Source organism: Bos indicus, chromosome 6, assembly GCF_029378745.1.
Source record: "Bos indicus isolate NIAB-ARS_2022 breed Sahiwal x Tharparkar chromosome 6, NIAB-ARS_B.indTharparkar_mat_pri_1.0, whole genome shotgun sequence".
NCBI classification, from domain to species: Eukaryota; Metazoa; Chordata; class Mammalia; order Artiodactyla; family Bovidae; genus Bos; species Bos indicus.
In genome coordinates, this window is record NC_091765.1 from 60,917,998 (window position 1) to 60,943,304 (window position 25,307).

General features: G+C 43.7%; 1 protein-coding gene and 1 long non-coding RNA gene across 21 annotated transcripts in view; one reads left to right on the forward strand and one right to left on the reverse strand.

Moving 5' to 3' along the window:
- Positions 1–480: 480 nt before the first annotated feature.
- Positions 481–15,108, reverse strand: LOC109560423 (uncharacterized). The gene is made up of 3 exons (XR_002180922.2): positions 13,963–15,108; positions 3,264–3,308; positions 481–2,343 (listed from the first exon to the last, which is right to left on the reverse strand). It is a non-coding gene; the product is annotated as an uncharacterized lncRNA (long non-coding RNA).
- Positions 13,214–25,307, forward strand: part of LIMCH1 (LIM and calponin homology domains 1) — a 352,227-nt gene continuing 340,133 nt past the window's right edge. For all 20 annotated transcript variants that reach the window (XM_019962649.2, XM_019962653.2, XM_019962658.2 and 17 more), the window contains exon 1: positions 13,214–13,379. In XM_019962649.2, the coding sequence (XP_019818208.2) occupies positions 13,284–13,379 (96 nt within the window). In that variant the 5' untranslated portion in view covers positions 13,214–13,283. The remainder of the gene's footprint in view (positions 13,380–25,307) is intronic.

Consider the following 25,307-nt stretch of genomic DNA (forward strand, 5'->3'; position numbering starts at 1 on the left):
TACATGAATTTAAGGCAGGACTTGTGAATGCAAATGTCGTAGAGGCCACACAGCTACTACCAATGAATGAAGCAGGCAAGTGTGAAAGGGGAGGAGTGACAGGGACTGTGGCAAGTGGGAGAGCCACGCCCCTCCCAGGGGCAGCCATTACTGCGCTTTGGCTTTGACCATGCAGGAATGCAGAGTCAGCCACATCTTATAAGTTTTTAAAAGAGAAGTTGGAAATCCAGAGCACTTTTTTTTTTCCCTCTCATGGGTCTCCCTAATTTCTAGAATTTGGCAACTAATTCAAGCATTGTTTTAAAACACTGTGTGGGCCAAAAAACCATGTCTGCAGGCCAGAGCTGAATCACTGGTCACCAGTCTGTAACCTTTGATTTGAGATATCATCAACATTTTTAAGAAACACATAGGAATGTGGCAATTTTAGAGTTTAAAGGGATGAAAAATCATGACACAAACTTGGTCCAATGTAAAGTGAACTCTTTAATGTCCCATCTAGTCAATTGGTATTAAACATAGGTTAATTTTAAAATAAAACCTCATACAGTATATTTTAACTCCTTTCATCCTTTAGCGAACGCTGCATGGAGGTTCAGCTGGATCTGTTTTCAATCTTGACCTCCTGTTGGAACAGCCCAGGGAGTTCCTAAGTAAACTTCATTCTCCTAACAGGCCTCTGCATGATATTAGCTAGAGAAAGCCCTGTAGCTCAACAGGCAGATGGCAGTAAGAAATTAACTTGAACTTCAGCAAGGCTGCGGTTTCCATGGGAACAGAGGAAGCAGCCATACTGCCTGGCATTTGAGCTGAATAGGAAACAGGCTCCCCATCAGCACAGTTTTAGAAAGGACTGTACTATTCTACCATTCTCTGCAGAGATGTTTAGTATTCCCTCCTAAAGTGCTTTAACTTTAGTTAGTAACAGGATTATAAATGATACTCAGGTACATGCTTAAATACACTTAAGTGTCTGTGAGTATCAGATCTGAGAAAGACAGTATAAGGATTTAACTGCTGAAATCCGAAAACCATTAAAAGCGTTGGCATTCTCCAGCACAAAAACTATATTCTTTGCTAAGTGAGCCCATCACAAGCAGAAATCACTGTTTCCATCTTCATTTCCTATAAAGAATAGATGTTCAAATCAATGTGATTTTTCTGTCAATGTTTTCTTTTAGGGACACAAAATATCATTAATACATATTTTGTCTGAACTTCCAGGCACTCAATTAATATGTGAGGAATAAGTAACTCTGGAGAGTACTATGCATTTTGGAATTAATGACTGAAGAGAGTTCATTTCACTTCCGTCTGTCTCACATCCAGAAGTGGATTAACTGGGAGGCTGAGGGAGTTTAAGCTTTGTGTTCCCTCTTTCACATTGGCTTCTTCCAAGACCCTGAGATGAGCCTTCAGAATGTTTACATGGTCATATATTTTTGTAACATTTATAAAAGAGATTTTAACTGCAATAGTTAGGGCTTGTGTCACTTTCCACGGAGACTTCCCCTCCATTGAGTGCTAAGGAAATGGCTGCAGGTATTTGGGGATCTGGGTAAAGAGCAGTTGAGTTGGGGGTACACTAAATATGGATTTAGTGGGATATGTTTATGTGGGTGGGCAGTTGTTCTGGGATAGGGACAACTTCCAGTAATATTTCTGCTGCCCACTCTGCCAATCACTCAGCATTGTGATACAAAGGGATTGAGAGAGAGATGACACGTCCCGTGGTGCCTGCCACCCTGGGATGTGCATGTAGGGGAGAAACAAGATGGAAACGGAGCTAGGAGTTAGTCTGTGGAAAATTCTTTCCATCATCAGACTCATAAAGTTATAGATGGAGGATTTGGTTCTCAATGACTTCTAGTCAAACTGGATGTTCTAACCTATCAGAAGTAGTTTTGCTAATGCAGCATATACAATTATAAACACACTGTACATTTTTTTAGAGTTGTTATTTTTTATTTTTGGCTGTGCTGGGTCTTTGTTGCTGTGTGGGCTTTATCTGGTTGCAGCAAGTGGGGCTACTCTCTGGTTGCAGTGCTCAGGCTTCTCATTGCTGTGCCTTCTCCTGTGGAGCATGGGCTCTAGGGTGCATGGGCTTCAGTAGTTCGGCTTGTGGGCTTTAGAGCACAGGCTCAGTAGTTGTGGCTCTTGGGCTTAGTTGCTCCCTGCCACGTGGGATTTTTCTGGATCGGGGATCAAACCCATGACTCCTGCATTGGCAGATGGATTCTTTACCACTGAGCCACTTGGGAAGCCCCTACACGGTACATTTTTCTTCTTCTTCTTCTTCTTTTTTTTTTTTTTTTTGAGAACAGAGACTTCCACACCTTTATTCTTAAAAAAAAAAACAAAACAAAACTTTTTTATTTTGTATTGGGGTATAGCTGATTAACAATGTTGTGATAATTTCAGGTGAGCAGTGAAGGGACTCTGCCATACATATACATGTATCTATTTCCCCCCAAACTCCCATCCCATCCAGGCCGCCCCATAACATTGAGAAGAGTTCCATGTGTTATATAGTAGGTCCTTTTTGGTTATCATTTCAATTATAGCATTACCAGAATCTCTATGATTAAAATTTCCAGCTGAATTAACATGAAATACTGATGACAAATGTAATATAAAACTCAATATATAGCTACCACAGGAATGTTGATGGGAAAATTGTTAATAAGAACTGTCGATTGGAAGAGTATTTAAGTCATTTTATTTTTAAAGGCAAAATTTACAGAATAGAATGCACAAATCTGAAGTGTTTACCTCATTCACTTCTGTTTAGGTAACTTTATAACCACCACCCATGAAGATGCAAAACATTTCCATCACCCCAAAAGAAAAATTTAATTTCTAATATATTCATGTTTAAGACATTAATATAGCTACAAACAAGAATATTTTGCTAAAAGAAAGCAATGTTCAACACAAGTAAACTCTTAGTGATAAAATTATCTTTACTAAAATTAAAAATTCAATAGAAAGACGAGAAAAAAGGCAAGAAGTCACCAGAACATCAGTCACAAAGACAAAGAGATGGAAAATACAAGAGAAAAGATGAGACATGGAGGACCACTAGGAGAAACAACTCCAACAAAAGTCCTCGAAGAAGAAAATGGAAGAGAAGAAACTTTAAAAGAAATTAGGAAGTTTAGATTAGAAGGATGTCATGACCCCAGATTTTGGAGAGTTATCCAGTACCCAGAAAATCAACAGTTCAGAAGTGCTAGGTCACTAGCACTTTTTTTTTTACTCACATTTCTCTTATGACATCCCCTTAGAATTTTGTGAAACAAGTGCACCTGAAAAATTAAAAAAGAATATGTTAGAAAAGTATTTGACTTCACTATGGATTGGTTTAAACTATTTGTCCTAGATAACATTTATCCATTGCCATTCATTCATTTACTCAGCACTCACTTGATACTAAGCCACAACAGTGCCAGTTTCAAAGAGCTGATTCCTACAATACATCTAACCACAGGACAACATTATATATGTAGAGCTATGCAGAGGTATAAAGAAGCAGCTATTTCAGTGTTTTTCCATCATTATTAAATAATGTATTTTTAAAAGAAATATACTACTTTATCCTGGACACATTATACTTTCTGGATCTGATGATTCACATACTTCATTACTTCTATAGGATTCTAGCCATTCTCTTTTGGCTCTCCTCCATTCTGTTCTTCTAGGAACTGTTTTATGGAATATTCATATTCTGTTAGCACCTTTTCCTATTTTCCTACATTTCGTTCCGTATAATTTCTAAAGATTCTTCTTCTACACTTTTTTTTTTTTTTTTGGCTAAGCTGCCTCGAGGCATGTGGGATTTAGTTCCCCAACCAGGGACTGAATCTGTGTCCCCTGCATTCGAAGCACAGAGTCTAAACTGCTGGACCACCAGGGAATTCCCCTAAAGATCCATATTCTAGTTCACAAATTCTCTTTTCACTGTGTCTAATCTGTACTGTAACACATCTTTTGAGTTTTACATTTACTTTATTTTTCTGGTTGTTCTGGGGAGCCTAATCAGTTCTTTGTTGAGTCTCTTGAGTTTCGTTTAGATTGCATGGTTTTTGCATGCATTTTGTACTTTTAGATGGTAAGCTCCATTTCAGCAGAGTTTGTCTGGGGGATCCTGTGAGCCTTGGAAGGAGGGCATATCTTCTGGAAGGATTTTACATTTGCATCTTCTAGGTACCCAAAAGGTCCTGGACCTAATTCTAAGTTAATTTCTAAGCATGGGAGGTCACAGATCATGTGTAAGTTGTCCAAAAAGTGGATCAGGTCTTTGTTTACACATTCTCAGGGGAGGTTCACCCACCTCCCACCCAGAGGCGAGGTCAAGACGAAGGAGCTTCCTTATTGTCTCCTTCTATGGCGATGGTGATAGTGGAATATTTTCTGGTCTGTATTTCCTCTGCAGGAGTATTTCACGTGTGTGTGTGTGTATGTGAGAATGTGTGTGTTGCTACTCAGTTTCATTTTTTTTTTTTTACATAGCATAGATCCAGGGCCTGGAAATATAGGAGTAAAACCCCAGCCCTAGGATTCTGAGTCTAGCAACCCACTAGACTAGTCTAGCAACCGCTGGAAACCACAGTTACTAGGTCTCTCCACAGAACAGTTGAGAGCTAATTCACAAGCTCACTGCTCTAGTTTTCTGCTTCTTCTCCATTTTGCATCCCTGAGAACTTCTTTTGAGCTCAACCATTCATGTAAAAAATTAAAAAAATATTTTGTGTGGCATTTATATGAGTTTTGTAATGAGTGAGAAAGTTAGCCTGTCATAATCTGAAAAATTAAAATTGTTATTCACATTATTTTTAAATGGCTTTCAAAATCAAACTATGATGAATTTGGACTATTTTTCAAAACCCTTCATAACGATTCTCATATCTATTTTGTTACATTGAGAATCACTACATTATGGGAACACAGAAGAAGAGATGACTAGTTTTTGACGTGGTGGCTAAGAAAGTCATCAAAAAGGTGACACTTAAGTCAGATCTTGGAGGATGAGACGTTTAGTACATTTATTTACCACCAACCATAGTTCAAAGTATTATTCACAATGAAATTTAGAGTTAGTCTTTGTCCAATTGATTGATCATATTGTATATATTAATAAGGATAGGAAATGGCAACCCACTCCAGTATACTTGCATGGAGGATCCCATGGACAGAAGAGTCTGGCAGGCTACAGTCCATAGGGTTGCAAAGAGTTGAACATGGCTGAAGTAACTGAGTATGCAAATGTGCTTATATTTATAGGCATATTTTTTAATACATTGTATTATCAAAGCTATTATTAACCCCTGGTTACTAAGTGCTAAGCAAAGAAACAGATGCTTTATCAAGAAAACTGAGACTCCAGGAAGTGAAATAGCATTTTCACCTACATAACATGTGGCATCTATGAAATGTGCCCTTCAGGGAGCTAAACTGACCAAGGGCCCCAGTTGCTGTGCTCTGAAGTCCACCGCCATATTAGCATTGAACAGCACGTCCCACTGGGCTGCCCCCAGCCAATTACTAAATTCAGCCGGGATACAGCAGGGACTCTAAGGCAGGCTTGTTCTGGGGCACCCATGACTCTTTCGGAAGCTGACTTTGGTTCATGGATCTTCCAATGGCCTCGCTGAAAGGCAGCTATGACAGTGCTTCTACCTGACCTTCCTTTCCCTCTCTTCTCTGAGGTCAGACTTGTACTGTGCTCTGACTGCTTTTCTATCATTTTCTCTCACAGTCATTTCCCTAATAAAATTCTTGTACTTTTAATTCCATCTTAGTGTCTGCTTCTCAGAAGACCCAGACTGTCATACTAAGGTCAACCTCAAAACCCATGCTCTTACAAAGAATAACTAAAAATGCATTAAGTATCTAAATGTAAGAATGACGACTATAAAACTATTAGAAGAAAACACAGGCATAAATCTTTGTGACCTTGGATTAGGCAATGCTTCTTAGATATGACACTAAAAGCACAAACAACCAAAGAGAAAAAATAGATGCATTGGCCTTTGTCAAAATTTAAAAAAAATTTGTGCTTTCAAGGACAGCTTCAAGAAAGTGAAATATTAACACACAGAATGGAAGAAAATATTTGCAAATCATATGGCTAATAAGGGGCTCCTACTTAAAATATATAAGGAGCTCATAACTCAATAGTAAAAAGAGAAAATGACTCAATTTACAAAAGGACAAAGATCTGAATAGACATTTCTTCTGAGAAGATGTCCAAATGGCCATTATGTACAAGAAAAGATGCTTAACATCATAATGATGTTCATTATGTTCATCAGTTCAGTTGAGTCACTCAGTTGTGTCCAACTTTTCGAGACCCCATGAATCACAGCATGCCAGACCCCATGAATCACAGCATGCCAGGCCTCCCTGTCTATCACCAACTCCTGGAGTTCACTCAAACTCACATTCATCGAGTCGGTGATGCCATCCAGCCATCTCATCCTCTGTCGTCCCCTTCTCCTCCTGCCCTCAATCCCTCCCAGCATCAGGCTCTTGTCCAATGAGTCAGCTCTTCACATGAGGTGGCCAAAGCACAGGAGTTTCAGCTTCAGCATCAGTCCTTCCAAAGAACACTGAAGACTGATCTCCTTCAGAATGGACTGGTTGGATCTCCTTGCAGTCCAAGGGACTCTCAAGAGTCTTCTCCAACACCACAGTTCAAAAGCATCAATTCTTCAGCACTCAGCTTTCTTCACAGTCCAACACTCACATCCATACATGACCACAGGAAAAACCATAGCCTTGACTAGACGGACCTTTGTTGGCAAAGTAATGTCTCTGCTTTTTAATATGCTATCAAGGTTGGTCATAACTTTCCTTCCAAGGCGTAAGCGTCTTTTAATTTCATGGCTGCTATCACCATCTGCAGTGATTTTGGAGCACCAAAAAATAAAGTCTGACACTGTTTCCACTGTTTCCCCATCTATTTCCCATGAAGTGATGGGACCGGATGCCATGATCTTCGTTTTCTGAATGTTGAGCTTTAAGCCAACTCTTTCACTCTCCTTTTTCACTTTCACAAGAAGCTTTCAGTTCCTCTTCATTTTCTGCCATAAGGGTGGTGTCATCTGCATATCTGAGGTTATTGATATTTCTCCCGGCAATCTTGATTCCAGCTTGTGTTTCTTCCAGTCCAGCGTTTCTCATGATGTACTCCAAATAGAAGTTAAATAAGCAGGGTGACAATATACAGCCTTGATGTACTCCTTTTCCTATTTGGAACCAGTCTGTTGTTCCATGTCCAGTTCTAACTGTTGCTTCCTGACCTGCATACAGATTGTCGGTCAGGTGGTCTGGATTCCCATCTCTTTCAGAAAATTGTCCACAGTTTATTGTGATCCACACAGTCAAAGGCTTTGGCATAGTCAATAAAGCAGAAATAGATGTCTTTCTGGAACTCTCTTGCTTTTTCCATGATCCAGTGGATGTTGGCAATTTGATCTCTGGTTCCTCTGCCTTTTCTAAAACCAGCTTGAACATCTGGAAGTTCACGGTTCACGTATGGCTGAAGCCTAGCTTGGAGAATTTTGAGCATTACTTTACTAGTGTGTGAGATGAATGCAATTGTGTGGTAGTTTGAGCATTCTTTGGCATTGTCTTGCTTTGGGATTGGAATGAAAACTGACCTTTTCCAGTCCTGTGGCCACTGCTGAGTTTTCCAAATTTGTTGGCATATTGAGTGCAGCACTTTCACAGCATCATCTTCCAGGATTTGCAATAGCTCAACTGGAATTCCATCACCTCCACTAGCTTTGTTCATAGTGATGCTTTCTAAGGCCCACTTGACTTCACATTCCAGGATGTCTGGCTCTAGGTGAGTGATTACACCATCATGATTATCTTGGTCGTGATTTAGTCATCAGGGAAATGCAAATTAAAACCACAGTGAGATACTACTTCACACCCTCTAGAGTCTCTGTAATCAAAAAGTTGGAAAATGACAAGTGTTAGCAAGGAGGTAGAAAAAGTGCAACCCATTTTTTACACTTCTGGTGGGAATGTAAAATGGTGCAGCTACTTTGGAAAACAGTCAGTAGTTTACCAAAAAGTTTAAACACAGAGTTATCAAATAACCCAGCAATTCTGCTTCCTGGCGTATGCCCAAGAGAAATGAAAACATATGTCCACACAAAAACTTGTACATGAATGTTTATAGAAGCATTATTAATAATAACCAAAACATGGAAACAACCCAAGGGCCTATCAACTGATGAATGGATATACAAAATATGGTATAGCCATACAATGGCATATTATTAGGTTGGTGCAAAAGTAATTGCAGTTTTGCATTGTTGAACTTTGCCATTTGACATTGTAATACCTTCTTGACTAAATGTGATTATGTTATACATAATTTTAATGTGCATTTCTTGCATTATGGGCTTCCTTTGTGGCTCAGGTGGTAAAGAATCCACTTGCAATGTGGAAGACCTGAGTTTGATCCCTGAGAAGATCCCTTGGGAAGATCCCCTGGAGAAGGGAAAGGCCACCCACTCCAGTATTCTGGCCTGGAGAATTCCATGGACTGTATAGTCCATGGGGTCCCAAAGAGTCAGACACGACTGAGCAACTTTCACTTTCTTGCATTATGGTTTTTTTTTTTTTTTGCTAATGACATTACTTGCTGTTTATTTTATATTTATTTTAGACTATGGAGAGGATGTTAGACAAAAAGCGAATTTGAGTAATCTTTTTATTCAATTTCCAAATAGGTCATAAAGCAGCAGATACAACTTGCAACATCAACAACGCATTTGGCCCAGCAACTGCTAACAAGCAGTGGTTCCAGAAGTCTTGCCAAGGAGGTGAGAGCCTTGAAGATGAGGAGTGCAGTGGTCAGCCATGGGAAGTTGACAATGACCAATTAATTGAGCTGATCATCCAAGCTGATCCTCTTGCAACTACATGAAAAGTTGTCGAAACTCAACATTGACCATTCCATGGTTGTTTGGCATTTGAGGTAAACTGGAAAGGTGAAAAAGCTTGATAAGTGGGTGCCTCATGAGCTGACTGCAAATCAAAAAAAATCACAGTTTTGAAGTGTCGTCTTCTCTTATTCTATGCAACAACAACAAACCATTTCATCATTAGATTGTGAAGTGTGACAAAAAGTGTATTTTATACAACTGGTGACCACCAGCTTAGCGGTTGGACCAAGAAGAAGCTCCAAAGCACTTCCCAAAGCCGAACTTGCACCAAAAAAAGGTCAAGGTCGCTGGTGGTCTAGTACCCATCTGATCCTCTACAGCTTTCTGAATCCTGGCGAAACCATTACATCTGAGACGTATGCTCAGCAAATTGAAAAGATACACCAAAAACTGCAATGCTTGCAGCCAGCATTGGTCAACAGAAAGAGCTCTATTCTTTTCCATGACAACGACTAACCACATGTCGCACAACCAATGCTTCGAAAGTTGAACCAATTGGGCAATGAAGTTTTGCCTCATCTGCCATATTCACCTGGCTTCTTGTTAACTGACTATTACTACTTCAAGCATCTCAGCAACTTTTTGCAGGGAAAATGCTTCCACAACCAACAGGAGGCAGAAAATGCTTTCCAAGAGTTCCTGGAATCCTGAAACACGAACTTTTTATGGTACGGGAATAAAACAACTTATTTCTTGTTGGCAAAAATGTGTCGATTGTAATCATTCCTATTTTGATGAATAAAGATGTGTTTTAGCCTAGTTATAATGATTTAAAATTCATGGTCTGAAACCCCAACTACTTTTTCATCAACCTAATATTTGTCCGTATAAAGGAATGAAGTACTGATACATGCTGCCACATGGATGAACCCTGAAAACATTCTGCCAAGTCAAAGAAGCCACACATAGAGGACCACATAATGTATGATTCCATTTATTTGAAATTTCCAGAATAATCAATATTATAGGGACAGAAAGTGGATTAGTGGTTGCCATGTCTTGGGAACACGGGAGGTTAGGGATATGACTGCTAAAGGGTATGCAGTTTCTTTTTGGAGGGATTAAAATGCTCCAAAATTAATGTGGTGATGGTTGCACAACTCTGTGAATATACCTAAAAAACATTGAACTATACACTCTAAGTGGGTGGATTGTATGTGAATGATACTTTAAGAAATCTGTTCCCCCATCAGAATCCATGCTCTTCAAATACCTTATATCCCTAATTTGGCATTTATTATACAGTATATTTTCTTACAGTTTTTTTTTTTCTGATCAAATGTTGCTTCACATCCCCAAAATAGTGGCAATGATTTCTGAATTGTAGGGTTTCTTCCAGATTAGTTTTCTTCATTATATTTTTCAGATTTTTTTTTTGACTGGAACATATTACTTTTATATATGAAAAATAGACTATACAGAAATGAAATCCCTTTGTGGATTCATTTGATGCTAGTACAATCTCTTACACATAATAGGTGCTTAGCAATGATTTTTAAGTATTATTGATAATGGAACTAGGTTTGAATTCTATTATAGTTTTAAGTCCTTAAAGTCCTTTGGTAACTTATGTGAGTTTGTTTTTGGTAATAGAATTCAGGAAAAACAAATGTTACTTTGTGATTATAAACCTTAAAAGACTTAAAAAGTATTTGCACTGAAAGAAAAAAAAATATGCTTTAGTTTGAATACCAATTGTGATAGCAGATACTTCAGACATATGGTGGGTTTACTCCTAATGCTTGTTTTCCATGGATTCAGCTACATCGTTTGGGTCATCGGGCTTTCCCAACTCCTAGTCACTCCATGCAGTGGCATCTGCCTAAAGGGGCATTTCGTAGCAATGTGCTGGATCATTTTCTCAATTATTCACTTCACCATGTTTCTTCATGGAGACATGGTCACCTTCTGACTGTATTTTACTAACCCTTTTCCTCTGCTTGCCATCTTCACTCTTTTTTATAATTTCTCCTCCCTCTCATTCTTTCTGGTTAGCTGGCTTGTGCTGAGCACTAATTACATGCCAGGCACGGTTTTGGTTCTTTCACATTCAGAACTCCTGTTTGCTCCTCACAATGATTTGCTGAAATGTTGCCATGTCAACCTCATTTGAGATGAGGAAACTGAGGCACGTATTGTAAGCGGCAGAGCCTGGACTGGGACTGGTAAGGCGGCTTGGTGTGCAGTTAAGAGTAGATCTGGCGCCAGGCTGTCTGGGCTTGAATCAGGGCTTCACTGCTCACCAGCTGTGCGGCACCCCTCTCTGTCCCCTGTTTTTTTCCTAGGAATGGTAATAGTCTATCTCACAGGGTTGGAATAGGGAATGAATTAGTCAATTATTTGTAATGCACTTAAAACAGTGCCTGGCACAATTCAAGCACCATATAAGTGTTCTAAAAGTAAATAAACTGAAGCCTGTCTGACTCCAAAGCCAGTAACAGTGGAATTTCAGGTCTGCTTTTTTGTTTCATCCCCCTATTACAACAGCAGAATTGGACAAAGATGAAACTTGGGACTCTGAACAGGGAAGACACTTAGCTGCTGAGACACCCATGGACTTCTTGCTCTGTCCTCTGTGGTCTGACACCCTGCTTCTCACCCGTCTCTCCCATGCTGTTTTTTCCACCTGATTCTTTCCTCAACACACTCCAGTCACACTGTCTTCTGTAGGCCTATGACCTCCACCAAACTTATTTCTATCTGAAGGCCTTTGCACCTATCTGGAAATGTTTTTCCAGTTTTTTGCATGGCTAACATCTTTCTCATTCATGTCACCTCATCATGTCATCTTGACAGAAAAACTTTCCTTGGTCATCAGTCGGGTTCTCATGCATAACAGAAGGCATGCTCAAATAAAGGTGGCTGAGAAGAGTTTATTGAGACCATCAGGGACTTCCCTGGTGGTCCAGTGGCTAAGACTTCGTGCTCCAAATGCAAGGGGCCAGGGTTTCATCCCTGGTCAGGGAACTAGATCCCATATACTGCAACTAAAGAGCTCACATGACCCCAACGAAGAAGATCGAAGATCTTGCCTGCTGGAACTAAGACCCCCACTCAGCTAAATAAGTAAAAGAGACAATTATCAGGGAGCGGGCAGGCCAGACACCAGAATGAAATGGGGAGTGGGCCTGGGGAAGTGCGGTGCAACAAAGAGGAGACAGGGGACTGTCAGAGAACTCAAGGAGGGGCCCCAGCCTTGCAACCTTCCTCAGAGTGGAGCAGAGCAGCCAATCCCCTAGCCTTCTGCAGTAAGAGGTACCTAAAACATCCCCACGGCCCTCTCCTCCAGCCTGCTGACCTCCTGCCCTCCCTCCCATTATCAGAGCCTGGACCCACAGGTCAGCCTCCCAGGTGAAGGTGGAGAGGCAATCTGAAGTTAGCAATATCCTCTTCCCAGGTCATAGTTTATCTTCTCCTATCTGTTTAGCATGTATTACTCTCCACCATTATCTTCTTTTTTATCCCATTTCCTGTAGAACGTAATTATTTTGAGCGCCAAGACTTCTCAGTTCTTCCTCTCCCCACCTCTCCCCTCCCTTCCCTTCTCTTTTTTCATCTTTGTGGTCCCGACACATAGTAGGTGCACAATAAAGATGAGTTAAATCAATCAACACAGGTAGCTCGCCTAGAGAGACAAAGGTTTATAAAGGGTCGTTTATCTTTTTTATCTTACAGAAAGATCAGGCGACTGAACATCCCTGGCACGGGGTCAGAGGGCTGCCCCTCTTTCCCCCCACTTCCGTAGCTAGGGTTGGCGCGGGGTGCGGCAGGTGCGGGCGGCCACTGCCCGGCTGCGGCAGCGCGGGCTCCCCCGGGGACGCGTGCGCCGCGCTGCCCGCGCGTCTGCCAGGTGCCGCCCGACTTGCTGGCCCCTCCGCAGCCGGCGGGGCGCGGGGACGTGCGGGGCGGCTGGCCGAATCTCTCTCCGGGTCGCGTTGCGGGCAGGGGAGGGAGATACTCAGCGCTCACTCTCGGTTATTTTTAGTCGGTGGCTGACACCCCGGCCCGGGAGGGGGTGGTGCGGAGCCCGCAGAGGTGGGGGTGGGGTGGGGTGGAGAGGGAGCTCCCAGCACCCGGGCGCTCGCTCTCGCGGGGACACACAGCGCGGCCGAGCCGGGCGGCGCGGGGAACAGCTGCGGCGGCGTGGTCGGCGGCAGCGCGGCGCTCCTCCGGGACCTGCGCCGCGCGGGGGCGGGGCGGGCCGGGGAGGAGAGCGGGCGGGCGGGAAGGGGCGGGGAGCGCGCTCCTGCGGCGGCGGCGGCGGCGGCCGTCCTCATCCCGGCGGCCCGGCGCTCGCGTGGACGCGGGGCTTCGCAAATGGCTTGTCCCGTTCTCGGTCTGGAAGCCCTCCAGCCCCTGCAGCCCGAGCCGCCCCCCGAGCCCGCCTTCTCCGAGGCGCAGAAGTGGATCGAGGTAGGTACCCCGCGGCGGGCGGGCGGGCGGCCTGGTATGGGCAGCCCGGAGCCGCCGACCCGCACACGCCAGGACGACAGGTCTGGTCTCGCCTCCCCCACCCCTCGCTTTCTTTTGCCGGCTGCTCCCGGTCAGCCGGCAGGGCCTCAAGCGAGCTGCGACCCCCGGACGCTTTGGCGCTGGAGTCTCGGGCGAGGGTGGGCGCGTAGGGAGGACACTGCGGTCTAGCTGTGCGTGTCGGGGGCGGGAAGCGGTGCCCTGCGCTTCCATCCCTCCTGCCCGCCAGTCGCGCAAATCTCAGCTCCTGCCGCTTCCAGGCGCTGCCCGGGGAAGCGCAGTGAGAGCAGAAGCGCCGCAGAGGCGCGGCAGGCGGGAGCCCCCGGAGTCCTTGTGGACGTCGCATTTCGGGAGTCCTGCTCCGCGTCCTACATCCGCCCCGAGCCCCCCTCCCCGTTCTTCCGGAGCGGAGTTGTTAATGTCTCACGGAATCGCACACCCACCGGAGCCTCTGGTTGTATTCCTGGCACCGGGTCAGGTGTGAGGCTGGCACAGCACAGAGGGCCCGGGAGCCTGCAAGACCCACCTGCGAATGCACCATTTGCATAGACGTTGCCCATTCATTGGCAGTCCCCTCTCCATCCCAGAGGTGCCGGTTCCTGGCCCCGTTGGCATATTTCACTTCTTAAATGTCTCGGTGGCAGGCCAGGGAAATCACTGGAGCTCTCGGCTGGCTCAGTCCAGGAAGCGCTCGCTGGGCGATCCTGATTCTCGATGTCTATCTGTAGACGCAGCTTGGTGGCCCCGCGCTCCCGAAATGCCGTGTCTGCGGGGCTTAGGACGCTTGGAGGGCGCGAGGGGGTAAAGGTGACCCCCTATGATCTATGCAGTGAGCCTCTGTTTCGGCAGGCAGCCTTTCTTGAAGCTTAGTGGGAGGCTAATTTGACCCTGTTTTCCTCAGGGACGGGCAGCTCACCCTCCCTGGTAGTTCAAAGGAAGAACTGTACCGCTAAGTCATGATCCGGTAATGGTGAAGCCTGTTATTACTCAAACGGTCACTTAGAGACACCCCCTCTGTGGCACGCACGTCTCGATGCTGTTGTACAAATTGAAATCTGCTGAACTGCCTGAGGAAACCACTTAATGCTGCTCTAATGCCCCAGCTAGAGGCCTGCACCTTACCAGGTTAACCTGCTTCAAGGAAGCAAGAGTGTTAGGCAGAGTTTGCTGCTGCAGCTGCTAAGTCGCTTCGGTCAGAGTTTAGAAAGACCTATTTAAAAATAGGGTTAAAACAAACAAAAACAGAAGAATAAACTCAAAGCTCTGTTGCTATAAGCCCCAATCATGTCTCTCATAATTTGATGGCTCATGACCAGATGAGAAAAAGACTGTGACTTTTGTCTGTGATATGTGGCTGGCACGGCTTGGCCTGTGACAGGTGCTTTCTCTGTGCTTCATACTTGGATTCATAGGACATCCAGGAAGCATTTGTAGTCACGGGCTTGGTTGAGAGTTGGAGAATTGTGTTTTTCTTGTTCTTGAACTTTAAAATTCTCAGGAGAGATTTTTGATGTGGATGGTGATGAAGGGAAGGATAAGAGCAGAACACTTTACAGTTCTTGAAGGCAAGTGGTTTATGCCCAATTTCCTTAATTGTAACACGGACGTACTGTACTTGAAAAAAAAATGTATTTTGGTATAGTTACACACAGGAGAGTGTATACTTCTTAAGTGCACACCTCCGTGAATTTTGACCTAGGTATATAGTAGTACTATGCTGTTGTTTAGTTGCTCAGTCATGTCCATCTCTTTGCAACCCCATGGACTCTAGCCCACCAGGCTCCTCTGTCCATGGGATTTCCCAGGCAGGAATACTGGAGTGGGTTGTCATTTCCTTCTCCAGGAAATCTTCCTGACCCAGGGATCGAACCTGCGCTGCATCGGCAGGTGGATTCTTTTTTTTTTTTTTTTTTAAAGAGTACTATTTATTATTTTTTTAAATTTTATTTTATTTTTAAGCTTTACAATATTGTATTAGTTTTGCCAAATATTCTTTACCACCGAGCCACCAGGGAAGCCCATATAGTACTATAGCCCCTCACCTAGGTCATGATCTAAAACATTTTCCGTCCAGGTCACAGTCTGTTTTTAAGTGGTGGTATATTTCAAGCTAAATATTATGCAGTGCAGAATATCTGCTTTTGTCCTGGTTCCATAGATTTTTTAAAAAGAAGGGCTTCCTTAAGAAAGCTGAGCCCCATTGGGCCCTATAGACAGTTGGGCATTGTTCTTGATGCTTTACGAGATCTACCAACTCAAGAATGTGAAAGCCACAGCAGGCAGTGCGTGGCTTTAGGATGAAGCAGCCGTGGCTCTGTGCATGTGCATTATTGAAGTGGCCTATCTCCTTTCAATCGCGGAGTTGGGTTTCAAGGAAAGGAGAGCTTCCCCTCCCAGGCTGTATAAAAAGGTGTTTGCTCCAGAGAGGTAGAGACCGCCCTTCTTCCTTCCCGGAGGTTCCTCTTTAAATGTAAATGCCCTGTCTGCAAAGCTGGGGGAACCCAGCGGCAGTAACAGATGGTTCTGCGCCCAGTTGCCCAGTGAACAAAGATTCCTCAGCTAATATAGCAATAATGTAGTACTTAGTGTGAGCTGAATTCCCAGGGGGACTGTTATCTCGAGACAATTGCATCTCCTTTAGGGGCCCCATTGTCTTTGGCAACACCCTCATTGGTAGGGCTTTGTTTTTCACTTTTGTTCAGCTGGTGATTAAATTTCCCACAGGCTTTTTTTTTTTTTCTTTTGAGTAGTCAGGAATTTCACCTTTTCAAAAAAATGTTCCCTTGGGTGTAGCAGGTTAATAAACAAACTTTGCAGCTTGTCTCTTCTCTTCAGTCCCTGGTCTTCCTTAAGTCAAGGATTGGCTTGAAAACTGTTCATTCTTAATAAAGGCTCAGGGAACAAGCTCCAGGAGATAACTTGTTAGTGAGGAATTTCTCGGCCTGCAGCCTTGGCTATTTGAGGGCTGTGTTACTGGGCAGGAAACGGTGGCCTGGGAACCATGCCCCAACCTCACCCCACCCCTAGCCTCTGCCTTGGCTGGCAAAGGTGAAGGCCTCGATGGAGGTCATAGGCCCGGGGGAGGGGTGGGGTGGGGTGGGGTGGGGTGGGGGTGGGGTGGTGGGAAGTGGGAATAGTTCCCTAACACTTCCAGTGACTTTTTATAGCTGTCGGAGCAGGCTACGTGTCTTAATGTGGCAATGGGGAGACTCCTGAAGGAAACAGCAAACTTCAAGCATTAACTCTGGCTACCAGCAGGCAGGGGTCTAAATTCCTTGCACATTCCTTTTCTAGCAGAGCGTCCTAAGCAAAGCGGCAGCAAATGCAGCACAGTGGTCAGAGGTCAGGCTCTGGGGCTGGGCAGCCTAGGTTAGCATCCTGGGTGTACTGCCTTCCAGCTGTGTGACATTGGACAAGGCTGTGTTTCCTCTCCTTTTGGTTCTAAATCGTTTCTTTGAAAGCTAGCTCTAGAAAAATAACAGAGATATTGTTGAAAGCGGCTGTAAAACAGGGATACTAATAATAGATTACCTATCTGAAAGGAGTGCTGTGAGAATGAAGTAAGTTAATAACATTTAAGATGCTTAGACTAGTACCCGGCTTTTAGGAAGTGCTGCATAAGTAAATGGCACCCCACTCCAGTACTCTTGCCTGGAAAATCCCACGGATGGAGGAGCCTGGTAGGCTGTAGTCCATGGGGTCACTAAGAGTTGGACACGACTGAGCGACTTCCCTTTCACTTTTCACTTTCATGCATTGGAGAAGGAAATGGCAACCCACTCCAGTGTTCTTGCCTGGAGAATCCCAGGGACGGGGGAGCCTGGTGGGCTTCCGTCTATGGGGTCGCACAGAGTCGGACACGACTGAAGCGACTTAGCAGTAGCAGCATAAGTAAAAGTTATTATTATTATTGCCATGATATCACTACTGCTATTAATATCAGTACTATCATTACTATGAGAATACTACTACCAGCACCACTGCTACCTTTATTAATGCTACTGTTATTGCTGTTACTGTTGTTCCTATTGTTAACAACAACTGCAATTGAGTTTGAAAGAAAATCTTCAGAACCCTGAGTTTTTAGTGTAAAAAATAGAATTCAGTTATCTACCCATCTCATTCTATTGTCTTACCTTATGAACGCCAGATACCTGGTCTCAAAGTTAAGTAGGTGCTGTGTGTTATTCTAACTTGTGCTAAGAGAGATTGAGGCTTCAGAGGAGAACCAGTAACATCTACTGATAAGATGACCCTGATAGTCCAATGAGGCTTAGAAAGTTATTCCTCAGTATTATGTTGACTATTTAAGTTTAATGCCTTTAAAGTCTTTGTTATTAGACTCCAAGCAGGATGCTCAGTTTTCCTCCTCTTGAAGACAATCCAACGTTAAATCGTTATGCAAATGGCAGTTGTCTGAATAGTCATCTCCAGTATAGCAGTGTTTTGTTCATTGAAGTTGTGTCAGCGCCCTCTAGAAAAAGAATAAGTCCCCCATTTATTTTCCTTCCTGCTTCCTCACTTCTTTTTCCTCTTTCTCCCACTGCCCCCCACCCCCAACGCCCATGATGGTATTTGTTAAGTTACAGGGCTTTGTTAGCAGGTAGATGATTTGAATTTTCTTAGTTCCCCTCCTGACCTTTGCCTCTCTGCCCACAACAATATTTATCTGTTATAATCTGTAGTTATTCTCTGCAATGCCAGATACTTACTGGAGAAACAGATGTCGCTTCAACTTGGTTTCAGTTGTGATCTGGAGCAAGTTGCCAGGCCTTTAAGGAGGGGTAATTTCAACCCAACTCAGCCTTACTTCTTAACTTGAGATGTTTCTGGACTCCTTTAACTTTAATCATGACATGCCTGTGGGGCTTGGTGCTGAATATAATCTCATTTGTGACCTAATCCATATTTCACGTAAGTAGGAACTAGGGCTGAAAGGGATCAGTTCTTCGTTTTGGGTCATTTCCCCCTGCTGATACAGAATTGTTTTCTGATTCAACTGGGACCTGATTTTGAAGATTAAAAGCACTGAGGGTACCTTAGCTCTCCAAGACTGAAAACTGTTGTGTTGTTTGGCAGTGGGAGAATTTATGTGTAGCCTTTGAGAGAATGTAGCATTTGGTAGCCAGTAACATGACATTGGGGTCGCTAAGAGTCGGACACGACTGAGCGACTTCACTTTCACTTTTCACTTTCATGCATTGGAAAAGGAAATGGCAACCCACTCCAGTGTTCTTGCCTGGAGAATCTCAGGGACGGAGGAGCCTGGTGGGCTGCCGTCTATGGGGTCGCACAGAGTCGGACACGACTGAAGCGACTTAGCAGCTTAGCAGCAGCATGACATTTGGGATGTGATGACCAATGAACATATGTCACAAGTTATACAGTGCTTCTAATTCTCCTTCTCTGTTGGGACTTGATGACTCTTACATCCTTTTACTACAACAAAGATTTAACATGGCATATGGTTCTCTACTTGGCCCGGAGAGCTAGGTAAGAGGAAGGAAAACTTTTCTGGCTAGATCAGGAAAAGAGTAGTGGTTGGAATAGATATGGAAATGAGAGCAGGCAGCATCATTGTCACAATGACATTTAAATAGTCTGGCCTGTTTGTATACAAGGGCTGCTATGACACAGTGCTGTCACATGGCAGGAGAACAGTGAGGTCCCACAGATTTGGGGAAAGGGGAAGTGGAGTGGGAGGCGGAGCTGGCTTTTCTGGCCCCAGCATTTCCCTGGAAACCAAGTTTGTATCAGGCAAGCTCCGAATGAGCAGACTGAGCTCTGGCCACCAAGAAGGGGTAGGATGGGGCCTGTGTCCCCAGGAACTGGTTCTCTGGGCCCGCAGCTCTCTACTGATGTATGACAATGGAACCATGATGCAGACATCTGGCCAGTGATTCTGTGGCAGTCAGTGCCAGGTGGGGCCAGGCAGCCCCTGGAAATTGGCCTGGCAGCTTCTCTTTTTGCTTTGGACTATTCTGAAACTTAAAAATGTCATAGCTAGGGCTAACATGATAATGATGGTGGTGAAACCGATGCTCATGATGATAAAAGTTGATATTTTTTGAGTGCTTACTCTATGTCAGGGACAGGGTAAAAAAGTCAAGGTAGGCATTAGTCTCTTCTAAGTAAGTACTGTTATTATCCCCACTTAAAGGTGAGAAAATATCTTGCCCAAAGTAACAAGTAAGTGGCAAACTAGAACTTTAATTGAAGCATCTATTTTTAGTATCTACAAGTATATGCACCCAGATACCCAAAATCTGCAGTTGAAGACATTGAGGCTTCCAGGAATTGCCTTGTCTTGCCTAGGTTCACCTCTTCAGGAAGTTCTGGCTAGAGTTAGGATTCAAAACTCAGGCTGTCTGACATTGTAGTCCTTATTCTCTTTCTAAAATATTTTTTAATTGAAATATGGTTGATTTACAATGTTGTGTTTCAGTTGTACAGTAACATGTTTCAGTTATACATATGCATGTTCTTTTTTTACATTCTCTTCTATTATTGGTTATTACAAGATATTGAGTATAGTTGCCTGTGCTGTACAGGTCCTTGTTGGTTATCTAGTTTATATATAGCAGTGTATATATTTTAATCCCAAACTCCTAATTTACCCTTCTCTCCCACTTTGATAACCGTAAGTTTGTTTTCTGTGTCTGTGAGTCTATTTCTGTTTAGTAAATAATTTCATTTGTATCCTTTCTTTCAGTTCAGTTCAGTTCAGTCGCTCAGTCGTGTCCGACTCTTTGTGACCCCATGAATCGCAGCATGCAAGGCCTCCCTGTCCATCACCAACTCCTGGAGTTTACCTAAACTCATGTCCATCAAGTCGGTGATGTCATCCAAGCATCTCATCCTCTGTCATCCCCTTCTCCTCCTGCCCCTAATCCCTCCCAGCATCAGGGTCTTTTTCAATGAGTTAACTCTTCACATGAGGTGGCCAAAGTATTGGAGTTTCAACATCAGTCCTTCCAATGAACACCCAGGACTGGTCTCCTTTAGGATGCACTGGTTGGATCTCCTTGCAGTCCAAGGGACTCTCAAGCATCTTCTCCAACACCATAGTTCTAAAGCTTAGATTCTACATATCAGTGTTATATGGTATATGTCTTATTTGGCTTACTTCACTTAGTATGATAATTTCTAGGTCCGTCCATGTTGCTAAAAGTGGCATTATTTCATTCTTTTTATGACTGACTAATAGTCCACCATGTGTATGTATATATAAGTATGTGTGTGTATACATATATACATACATATGCACACATATTATTTGTCTTCTCTATCGATGGACACTTAGGCTGTTTCCATGTCTTGCCTGTTATAAATAGTACTGCTGTGAACACTGGGGATGCACGTATCTTTTCAAATATGTTTTTCTCTAGTTAGATGCCCAGGAGTGGGATTGTAGGCTCATATCCTTTATATTGCTTTCTACGTTTAGGACCATGTGTGAAAATTCCTGTAAGGACTGAGTTTCCTGTTCCTCTGACTGTGCAGAGGTCCTCCCACCCCTGTTATTTTATTTATTTATTTTTTTTTGAGTCATGATGTGGATTTCAGAAACTGCAGCTCCCTAGTTTGCTTATCTTCATTGTTCACACCTTTCTACTACCAGGACTGAGGGGCTGTCCTTGCTGGCTCGGACCTTATGTTGGGTGAAGGAGGGGGTGGGAAACCAAGTCGGTGGTGCTACCACAGCCCTCGGGCAAAAGGAATCAGGCTCCATGCCTTTGCTGGCTGCCTTCAACCTCACTTTGCTAAAGTGGAAAGGGGCGTTGGAATTGTCTGCAGTGCACGGTTGCTAGACTCTGGTTTCTGTCTCCTGTTGTTACAGCCTCCAGGCACTCCATTGAACTTTTATTAGGGCAAGTGGCTAATAGGTAAGTGATGTATTTAAATTCTTTTTTTAAAGCTTGCTGATTCATTAACATGTGATTTCTTAAGAGGATAGATATTCTAGAATAGACTTATTGGAAAAGACCTGATGCTGGGGAAGATTGAGAGCAAGAAGAGAAGGGGGCAACAGGGGATGAGATGGTTGGATGGCACCACTGACTCGATGGAAATGAGTTTGAGCAAACTCTGGGAGATGGTGAAGGACGGGGAAGCCTGGTGTGCTGCAGTCCCTGGGGTTGTAGAGAGTCGGACACGACTGAGTGACTGAACAGTAACATGATGTTAGGGACCATGGCTGTCTTGTTACGGTTTTTACCTCCAATGGCTGTTCCATCTGGCGATGAATGCATAGTCCATGTGTGCTTTAGCGTATTCTAATGGAGCAGGTGAGCAGGTGCATTATTCCATACTTTCCCTTCCCCAGAGAGTTGGAGTAAAGACCTGATACCCATGGGATCTGTTCTGTGCTCCAAATACGGGCACAAAGGGCTCTCTCTTCACCGTGCTGATGTGTTGAAGCACCATTGGCGTGTCTGTCTGAGGCTTTACCAGGCTCCTTCACTCTCACCTGAGAGTTCTTCCATCTGGACAGGAGCTCACCTGGAAGCAGTTTTGTTGTTGAGTTCAGCCAAGAGGCAGGAGCTTCCAAGAGAGGAGCGTGGCAACCTCTCCTGCAGCTGTCCCAGACAATTCTCAAGAACTGAAGGGTCTGACTAAGCAGTTCTGTGACTTCTGGGCGTCTTGGCTTGTCACCTACATTCCATTTTAACCCAGGTCATTTTGGCCTTTATTTTCCTGATTAAGGACTGGATCACTTAACAGTGGTTGATTTTTGACTAAACTACTCTCATTGGACCTAGATTTTTTTTTTTTCAAGGTCAGTTCACTCTTTTGTGATTTAGAAAACCATGCAATACAATTTATAGTACTTCCCCGCATCTGTTCCTAAGGATGTGTGTGTGTGTTTACTTTTGAAGCAAATGAAAGGTATCAGGGTCTTTTGGTGGGGGGAGGATAAGAGGGAAAAAGGATGACTTCAATGCAGTCAAATGAGGAAGGGATAATAGAACTTTGTTTTTAAGTAATTCAGAAATATAAAAATAGCCTCAATTAGAGGGTTACTAGATGATACAGGAAAAAAAATAGTCCTTAAAAAAAAAATAATGGAACATTGGAAAGACTTCTGCCTGGACACGGGGAGATGTCATATCTCTCTCTGCAAGGCAGAATGATGTCATGGAGTTCAGTTCTGCTGTGGTAAAATTCCATGTTTGCAGTGTTGAAAACAACACTCCCAAAGAGATGTCCTCATGCAGCTAGCTAACCCTGATGGTGTGGCCATAGAATCTTGGAGAATTATGTTTGGCATAAGGGGAAAAACCAAGGGGAAGTAGTCATACAACATGCACCTAAGGAATATCTTGGCTGATACCTTTTCACACTAAACTTATACTATCAACAAAACTGTATCCTTTTATCTATGCTGGGACCTTAAGGATAAAATATTGGTTAGACTGAGAAAGCTCCGTGTTTCCATGGCTCTGCATTCTGACTGTGACATTTACAACCATTGTCGGAGGCAACTCAGTCTCCTGGTCAACCTTAGCAGTTAGGGATGTACCCCACCCATCTATCCCTAAATAGCCCATTAGGAGACCATGCAAGAATAGACCTGCACTTGTTTTTCTTTTTAATAAAGGTCAAGGGCAGACGGGCTTGTGGCTTTTTTATTTTTACATCCCAATACTGTTATAAAAAAGTCCTCAGCCTTATTTTTTACCTAGTGGGACACTAAGTGAGGAATTGAATTTATTTATTGTGGAGTAGATGGCTCTCTTTTCCTCTCCTAAGAAGTATTTTTAAAAATAGTATTCAAAGAATTATTTTATTCTAATAGGAAACTTGAATGAAGGCTGGGATAGGTTCAGTCAGATGGTTTAAAATATGAACATAATTATTTGGGATACATGGTGGTCACTCATAAGTTGGTGCATGTGAGCTCAGTCGTGTCCAACTTTTTGAGACCCCCCTCAAGGACTGTAGCTCACCAGGCTCCTCTCTCCATGGGATTTCCCAGGCAAGAATACTGGAGTGGGTTGCCATTTCCTTCTCCAGGGGAATCCTCCCGACCCAGGGATTCAACCCCCGTTCCCTGCATTGGCAGGTGGATACTTTACCACTGAGTCACCAGGGAAGCCCTTCACTTGTAAGTTTGCTTCAGTGTGAATACTAAAAATAAGCATTAATGGTGAAGATAAGCATTAATGTGTGAAAGTGTTTTAAGCGGATTTTAAAATTCATTTCCTGAAAAGTATTAGCTAAGCTTTAACCATGCACCAGGCGTCATGCTGAGAACCAAGGTTAGATGGTGGACGAAGTAAGCATGATTCCTGTCCACAGGAAATACCCATTGTAGTAGACGTGGTGGGCATTGAGCTTAACAGTAAATTCATAACAACAAATTGGGATAATTGTTATGACAGCAAAGAATGAGGGATTTAAGAGAAAATAACTTTAAGCAGGCAAGGGCTCATAGTGAAAGTAATGTTTAAGCTATGACCATCGATGGATGCTTAGAGGGGAATTAGATTGATGCTAATTTATTGAGATAAGGGCTTACATGCTTTTATGCTCTTACAGTTCTCCAAGTGTGTTGAAGGCTTGTGTGCAGGAGAGCAGGTGGAGAAGGGAGCTGAGTCGTAAGTGCTTGAATATTCTTGCAGGCCACTCAGAATAGGGTTTGCATGATGGTCGACTGGAGCGCTTAGGATCAAGGCACAGTAAATCAGGAGACCCTCTTCTAGAAGAAATGGCAGAGAGAACTTTGGGATTTGCATTTGAACGTGGACTCTGGGATTAAAATTCTTCCACAGAATAGGGTCTGTAGAACCTGCACTCTGGTCTGAGATGAGAAGGGACTGGAGGAAACCTGCCTACTTTTAGTGAGTAAGCAGAGCAATTCTGCGTGAGACTTTGGGCGGTGGCCCACAGATGTCCTCTGTTTTGGGAACTTGTCCCCAAAATTCCTCTCAAAGAAGGTGCTTTATAAACTAATAAAGTTGCATGTCATCTGGGAGCCCCAGTAGTTGTAAACCCTGTGACTTAGATTTCTTTTAACACTCAAACCCATCATCTCCAGACCCTGCCCCTCCTCCTTCCATATGGTCCAGCCTGGCTGCTGGAGATGCACCATCACATCACCTTTCCAGGAAGCAGGGTGGAGAAAGGGAGAATGAAGACGCATCCTTCCCATATAAGGTGCCTTTCCGACAATTCTTTCCGACACTTCTACTTCCATTCTATTGCCTGGGATTTCAGTAATATGTCCTCTCTTGATTGCTGGGGAAGGTGGGTATTCCCAGGTAATAATCTGGGTTCTGTTCCTCAGGAGAAAGGGGAGAATGGTGGTTCAGGTAGGGGTACCCTGGAATGCCCCTTCTCCACTTCTCCAGGGACAAATCCTTCTAAGACAGGGCTTAACTATGACTGCTTCTGAGACAGACTCCCTGATTCTTCTAAGCCCACTAATCCTCTGTGCATACCTGACATTTAGAATTCACCTCTGTTAGAAACGTTGTCATATTTCATTATAACAAATATCTTGTTGCTTGGGGTCTGCCTACTTTGCTAAACCCCAGAGCTCCTGTGGCCATGGTGTGGGTCCTGGTGACCATTCCATTCCTCCTTGGTTTATCTGCTCTGCTCCCTGATAGGGCCCCAGAGCCGCATTCGCCACTGCCCGAGAGATTTCTCAGTGAGTCTGTGCCCAGCTATGATTGCCTGATTGGCACTTGGACTCTGCTGTGGCAGAGAAAATAGACGCTGTTGCTGCCCTGATGGGAAGCAAAGTGTTGTTTTTTTTAAAAAAGACTGATTAAAAAAAGCCGTTTACCCAATAGTTGCCTGGAGACAGTCAGTGATTGGACACTTGGAAAAGTGATTCCACTCTTGGCTCTTGGGTAGGTGATA